General features: G+C 29.4%; 1 protein-coding gene across 2 annotated transcripts; it reads right to left on the reverse strand.

Annotated features, from left to right (window-relative positions):
- Positions 1-1,806: 1,806 nt before the first annotated feature.
- Positions 1,807-7,626, reverse strand: LOC122514456 (dynein-1-beta heavy chain, flagellar inner arm I1 complex-like). Of its 2 annotated transcripts, XM_043631308.1 has the most exons (8): positions 7,585-7,626; positions 6,834-7,291; positions 5,101-5,237; positions 4,462-4,804; positions 3,568-4,087; positions 2,543-2,685; positions 2,096-2,241; positions 1,807-2,033 (listed from the first exon to the last, which is right to left on the reverse strand). In XM_043631308.1, exons 2-8 carry the CDS (start codon positions 7,185-7,187, stop codon positions 1,865-1,867), a joined length of 1,812 nt encoding a protein of 603 aa, XP_043487243.1. In that variant the 5' UTR covers positions 7,188-7,291; positions 7,585-7,626; the 3' UTR covers positions 1,807-1,864. The 2 variants fall into 2 exon arrangements, with proteins under 2 accessions (XP_043487243.1, XP_043487244.1); XM_043631309.1 differs by lacking the exon at positions 7,585-7,626 and having other exon boundaries at positions 7,075-7,147.
- Positions 7,627-8,112: the final 486 nt, after the last annotated feature.

Here is an 8,112-nt window from a genome sequence, read left to right on the forward strand (position 1 = left end):
TTAAATGCAATGACTTACGTTTTTGTCTCAATTTTAAAATTATTTTATCAATTTCTAACAAAATTTTGTTACACTTCTCTATTCGTTAGCGACAATCATACAAAGATAGAATTTTATCAAATTTTTCAAAAATAGAATTGAAAACATTACTAAAGCGACTACACAAATCACTAGGAGCTTTGAAAATAGTTAAGGAAGATATTTTTCCATTAGTTAAAAATATAATAATAAGATAGGAAAAAATTCCAAATCACGACTTGTTTTAGTAGAAACAATAAAACACATGAAAATATTTTAAGTTTCGTATCGTTGGACCAAAATGATTCCAGAAGAGTAATAATTATTCTTATAATTTATATATAAAATAGTTACTGTTATATAAATATAGATATTTACAACTATTATATAGTTATTATTATTATAGTATAATCCTTGGTTATGTTATTATGTAAAATAAGTGAAATAATCGAGCAATTATATGGCAGTTTGTTATTCTATGGAGTTGAGTATAGTATAAAAAATACATGAAAATATTTTAAGTTTCGTATCGTTGGACCAAAATGATTCCAGAAGAGTAATAATTACTCTTATAATTTATATATAAAATAGTTACTGTTATATAAATATAGATATTTACAACTATTATATAGTTATTATTATTATAGTATAATCCTTGGTTATATTATTATGTAAAATAAGTGAAAAATCGAGCAATTATATGGCAGTTTGTTATTCTATGGAGTTGAGTATAGTATAAAAAACACATGAAAATATTTTAAGTTTCGTATCGTTGACCAAAATGATTCCAGAAGAGTAATAATTACTCTTATAATTTATATAAAATAGTTACTGTTATATAAATATAGATATTTATAACTATTATATAGTTATTATTATTATAGTATAATCCTTGGTTATGTTATTATGTAAAATAAGTGAAATAATCGAGCAATTATATGGCAGTTTGTTATTCTATGGAGTTGAGTATAGTATAAATATAATGTAATATATATATATAAGTGTACGATTATGGCGCGGAACGTAAAAATAACTTGAAAGTTTAATCTCCGGAGTAAACGCATCAAGCGTCTATGCGAGAGGATCGTATTACGACTGCCTCGTCGATTTCAACGTTTCTCTTTACGGATCTCGTGCTCCTCGTCTCTCCTTTCGTCGAGACGACAATAAAAGTCTTCGTAAGTAGTCGAGAGGTAATCCTCGGAAAGTCCCGCGAGTGCATAAAATCATAAGAAGCGAATTTCAGATCTTTAAGCACTATTACGGTGTCTTAGCGAGCTTTACGAGCGCATAAATTTATAAAGTATCTTCTCGAAATTCTTCAAGGATTGTATATACATATATATATACATATATACATAAAGAATATATATATATATATTGTTTCGCTTTCTTGATACTTAACGTCTTTTTAAACGAGAGACGATTTTATCGTTTTTTTTTTTTTTACTTGATATTTCTAATTTAACATATTGTAGACACATTATGTTGGTTTTACTATTAAAATGTATGTGCTGCCATATTTAAACGTCTACATTCTTGCATAACTTTGAAGTTATTATACATACACATGACGTATGATATTTGTTACTGTTGATCCCTTATATTATATTAGGGTGAAGCAAAAGTTCATGCGTTTATTGTGTTGTTTGAAATAGTGCAATTTTTTGTAGTCAATAAAATTACTTTATATGTGCAAGTGAAATATATTAATAAAAAGAAAAACTCACGAACTTTTGGTACACCCTTAATATTATAACAGATATTTATTACGCGAGTGATTTCTTTTGATAATAAAAATAAAAATAAATATGTAAAATTATAGATTCATCTGAACAGATTTCTATCATATCGCATTACTTTGGTGATATGTTAAAGTAATCGTAAATAAAAAAAAATATCGATTATAAAAAAAACTTAACTCTCGGATTACTCCTTTGAATCCCCCGAAGACTACCATGACATATTGAACTATCGTGTTGTACTTTGTAACCATATCGGCAACAACCGCATCTCTGAAAAGTTAGGGAGAGTTTCGAAGTTCCATAGTTCCATGCTTCAAAATTGTATGGCTCACCTCACGCTTGTTAGTTCCTCCTGCAGTTCTGACAAGGTGTACGCATAATTTGGTTTTAACTTGATCATCGGCGAATCGCAAATATTCTCACATATTTTAAGGATCTCATAATTGGATTTCTTATAGATTTCGACGAATCGTTTAAGCTGAAAATAATTCTTTCTTATATCCATATATCCAGGTTTTTTCTTTTCTTTTTTTTTTCGTCAAATGTACTTAACTTTCGAACTTGATTAATTTATTCTATCTATTATTATAATTACTCTTTCGTTAGATTTAAATGCAGATATTGATTAACTTGGACTAATGGACGATGAGATATATAGATCAAGTTTCTAATAACTTTAGAGATGGAATTTTGTCGGTATGATAGTAAATGAAATTGTAAATCAAGATTGAGGTGAGAGCACTTATAAGTTAACATTATTGAAATCGTTTGAAACATACATTAATGGTCTTATTGTAGCAATCCTCGACAAAGTTTTCGACATTGTCCGTATTCCATGTTAGTCTACCTAAGCCAGGATTGATCTTTCCGTCGAGACGCAGGATTAATTCTCGAAACAGTTCACGTTCCATGTCGGACAATGCTAAAAAATAAAAGTCTCGTTTATCATTTCGTACGTGGAAATCGTTTGGAATAAAAGATATTGCAAACTAAGCATCTACAGTTCGTCTTATCTTCATCGAAATTTTGCTTTGTATTCTCAACGATCAATCTTTGATCGATCAAAATAGATAGTTGTTTACAAGAATAATTTAGGTACTTTTTTTTTTTATAGAAGATCAATTCATTTTACAAAAGAAAGATAAATTCTCGAAATATAATTAATTCATAAACGTGAAGAAAAACGAGTTAACTCATAATCAAAATATTATTTTTTTTTAAAGAATTAAACATTCGTTGCTCATTTCCATAAAAAAAAAATATATATATATATATACCATTCGACTTTCGCGGTTCATTGATTTATTCGAACCTTTCCTATCCTCGCGTTTGCGTATCAATTTATTTTTAATTAAAATAAATTTCATTTATGTGCACACATTAATGTCAACTGTTTGCCCACGTTGAATTACTAGTTCACGTCAGATCACTGAAGTCTAGCAACGTGGATATGGTTAACAAAATGAATGGATTATCCATTCGGAAAAAATAAAAATCGTGTTGACTGTACAAGTTCTTTGATAGAATTGAATAAGTATGAAAAGGTATTCGTAGAGAAATGACTCGAATCCGTAAAAGTAAAAGTAAAAAGACACACATTTATGCGCATTAATAAATCGCGACAATTTTCCCGGTTGAGGAATTATTGTAATTATAAAAATAATAGAAATAATAGTAATTATAAAAATATAAGTAATAGTAATATATAAATAAAATAGTAATTATATAAATATAATATATATATATATATTATAATTATAAAATATAATTATAAAAATAAAAGAATTATGAACGATTAACCGACCTTCGATGATTGTATTGTAAGTGTAAACCAATGCGAGGACACTTTCGTAAACGAAAAAAATGATATCCTTTTTGACGTGTACGACAGTCATTTGGATTGGTATGTCGAATCGAAGATTAATCCAACTGTCGCATTCTCGACAAAGATTTAATATAAAAGGGTCCATATTACATTCGAAAAATAAAGGTGATTTTTCCATTCGCCTTATCAAGGATCGATCTAAACGAGAGCGTGGATTTTCACCAACTGCTTCGATCCATTCGTTATAAAGATTGGTTATAGCATCTTTGATTGATTTTATCACGAGATCATGCTGATAGAAGACCTCGAATTTCATAGCACAGTAGGGCAACCATTCGGCGTCTTCCATCATTTTTTTCGTTGCTTGCAAGCTATTAGCTTTTTGTTCTAGAGCCAATGCTCTTCCGGAATAATATGACGTCATCGATGAGTATTCTTCTTTTTTATCCAAGACATCTTGCTTCGCTTGTTGAATATCATCGTTAAACATTTTCCATACCTGTAAAGATTATTCAAAATTTCATTATTTTTATTCATTATTTCATTATAATATTTCATTATATGATATTTATGTAAATATAAAATGTGTCATTTATAAGGTAATATTAAATTAATATTAAAACATTTAGTACCAAAATCTCAGTGGTTGTTGAACTAATGAATAACAATGAATTTAAACCAATTAATAATGATATATAATTGCTAATTCATTTACATATATATGTATATGTTATTGGAGAGAGGGAATCCCACATATATTACATTTCTGAGTTGTTTTATAGCTACGTTTATTAGTTTTCGAAATTCCAATTGCAATGTTTAACTTAGAGAATCTTGTTTCGAAGTTCGAGTTCTCTCTGGAAACTCGCTTACCTCCATAGTCTTATTATTGAAGAGCTCCTGTAGTTTCTCTCTGTTCATATAATTGTAAAATCCACGGAGATTCTCGATACCTTCTTGCACGTTGTTCATGACGACGAAGACGGTTGCTACCAAGTTTTCGATTATTATCTCCAATTCTCTGACTTCGTTGCGAAAGATAGACATAATGTTCTTCCAAGCGACGTGCAACACGTCGAATATTTTATGAGAGTTTGCTTCGATTTTCTCGAGACTTTCGAAGAAGAGTCTCTCAATTTTTTGACAGGCTCTACCATGTTCCTTTCCTTTGGTTCCAGGAAACGTCGGTGTTAGGATGCTCGTTGTTTCGTCCATTCTAGAAAATAATCCAAAAATACTATCTTCTGTTTTCTCTTAGATTTTATAGCGAATCCTCTTGGAAATATTCCAAACTTTTCAATTCAAATAGAAAAATTGTTTTTAATATTTAAATAGATTGAATCAATTTTTCCCCTAAAATCATTCATTATTTCATATAATATTTTTTAGTCATTTCATTAATTCAATGAAACATACACTTTAACGGTAACTCACATACCCACACACACACATATATATATCTATTAAAAATTTAAACATAAAGATTTTCTTAATAAATGTCCGAATATTTACCTAGCAAAATCTATCATCGCTTCGCAGATGACTATCATGTCTTGGCACCTTTCGATAAAAACATTTATATGACGAAAAATGTAATCGGCTTCTAATTCCCATGGATGTTCGGTACAAGTAATATGGGCATCTGAAATCTGTCAAATAATTTTGTTATTGTTTTATCGAGTAATAAAATTACAAAGTGATCCTACGCAGAGTCAAAGATTTTACATTTATTTCGCTTAAATTGTGAACGTAACTTCAAAATTTATTTACTTTTTTATTAGTTTCTAACGTTTTATTATAATTGCGGCGTAAATATCATCCGTAGGTTTGTCACCATAAAATTAACTTTTACAGTAGTCGTCTACCTTACTTATACCTATATAGTTTCTTAAGGAAACTCGGAAAATAGCGACGTATTACTCGGCACAGGAGAATTTCATTTGTGCTTATCGTGTTACGCGAAAAGGGAAAGCCTAAGTCGGCGTTATTGCACCTTTCGGTTTACGCGAAAACTTATACCAACGTTGTCTAAACTACTTCTATGTTCTCAAAGAAAAGTTAAACGGGTATATAGGGGTTTTCACTGTTCACAGCTCTTCAAGATTACGCGTTATTTTAAATTTTCACGACTTGTGTGACTATTTTTTTTTCCGATTGAATAACGATTTTAATAAGATTTGATTTTGTTCGTTTCATCGAATAACATTTACAAATTGTACTGCGACTAATATTGACTTACGTTTACTGACAATTAATTGATCCAAAATAATACGTTATACGAATGAAAAGCAATTAATGTTATTGTATACAAATAAATCTCAATCGTGTAGAATAAATGTTGAACGTATTAAAAAATCCCTTTCCGGTAGATTAACGTTAATGCATTTATTTAATAATACGCTCCAATTTAATAGTATTTTTTCTCTGTGATATTCTTATACTTTAACAATAATTTCAATGACATGAAATGCAATAAGCTCTTAATGCATTTACCTATGGTTCTATTGAATTATATGACACAATAAGCTTTACAATAAGCTTTGAATGTATTTATCCGTGGTATATTTATGATACAATTTTAAACGCGTAGTTTTAATATAAAATCATTTTCACATTTTAATTTGAAAATCAATTTTACTTTCGAAGATCATGAATAAGTTTCCATTTTTTTCATATTATTCCTACTCATATTATTTTTATGGAGAAGATGTACGATTGGTTGTGAAAATATTTGAACAGTTTGTTAAATTGACTGGCTTTCGCGTATACCGATCAAAGAACAAAAACAAAAAACCATGTTTTTAAATTCCTTGTATACTTTACATAGCATATTAATATTTTTCTCCACGTGTACTGAAAAAATTCCGAAAATTCTGATCAATATAAAACACATTATTCGACTTCAAAAAATTGTACGCATATTTTTGTAATCTATTGTAATTGCCAAATCATACTATTTCTGTATTCAGAGAAAGAGAAATGGGTTTTTCGAGATTTATTACAATCCCGCTTTATAACGAATGTAAATTTTGTACGAAACTTTTGTAGAAGCAATTTAATATTGGTTTTCTTTTTGTTTTCAAATATTTTAGTTTTTAAAAATAACAGATTTTTCTCTAAAAAAAAAAACAAAAGTCAAATCACTGAATAACGCAGTTGAATAAAATTTCAATATAATTCAATTACGCGTGGCTGGATTTTTATCGATTTATCGATTAAAAGAATACGTATAAATGTATAATTACTTGAAAATAATTTTTCTTATAATCTTCGCAAGTGCGAATACACTCGGAGAACATTTCGATACTGGCACGAGTTTTTCCTTCGAATACTTGCCGAAGATTGATAAAGTTTCCACAAATAATAATGATCTCATTGCTCAATGCGCTAAACAAATTTGCCATTTTCTCGGTGGTGTTGTAGAAAGGCGAGTTCAACCAAATCGTTCTACAGAGATGTATAATTTTTGGTAGAATCGGAACTAACCCGCTTGGTGTCTTACATTGCTTGAATCCCTCGCAAGATTCTTTCAGAAGTGTCAAATACTCAATGTTCGATCTTGCTTCGAGCATTTTCTGTTGTATTTCTTCTCGTAACATTAAAAATTGACGCAAGTAAGTTGACTGAGTTTTCAATAATACATTTACGATACGTTCAACCGTAGACTTCTGAAGTTGATAATTTAATCCACAGAGATTATCATCTGTGAACAAAAAGAAAAAAAGAAACAGTTTTGTTAAAATCAACGACAACAAAAATAATAATAATATTATATATAATATAATAATTATAATAATATATATATATAAATTAATATATATTATTATAATATAAAAATATAATAAAATATAATATAAAAAAATAATAAAATATATATGTAAGATTTATGTAAAGATGAGATATATATTTATAATGGTAATAGTAAAGTAGTATTTATTAATAAATACTAATAAGGTATAATGTTTGTAAGAAATAAAATAGTAAATACAGTAAAACCTCTTTTTGTGCGGTCCTTTTTTATACGATTTTATTTTTGTGCGATTTGTTTTGTGCGATTTATTTTTATGCGGTATCTAAATCTCAGCAGCGTTGCTACCAGTTTTATGTTTTCTTTCAATATACATATACATGTGTGGACGAACTCTGATTAAATGGTCTCCTTGACGACGATGTATCCGGACTATCTACATTAAAACGGCGGAAACTTATTTGTACACCTAATAAGTATAACTCTCTACGTCCGAAAACAACCGCAAGGAACACCCGAACCCGACTCGTCGTCGCCTATCGTAATCCTTCGCCGTTCCCCGTTGTCTTCCGTACTCTCCGTTACACTTATCACTCGTCAATTATTACCGAACTCACAGAAAACGCGCCGCCATTCCTTTCCGTCGCTTACTTATACCCTACATCCCCTCCATCGTCTTCCGTTGTTTCTCGTCATTCCCCTGGAAACTTTCCGATCATCCCAAACCACGCACAAAGGCTTTTCCGGTATTTCACATTATCGAGAACGTTCGGGAG

Source organism: Polistes fuscatus, unplaced genomic scaffold (genome assembly GCF_010416935.1).
Source record: "Polistes fuscatus isolate 324 unplaced genomic scaffold, CU_Pfus_HIC Scaffold15, whole genome shotgun sequence".
Taxonomy (NCBI): Eukaryota; Metazoa; Arthropoda; class Insecta; order Hymenoptera; family Vespidae; genus Polistes; species Polistes fuscatus.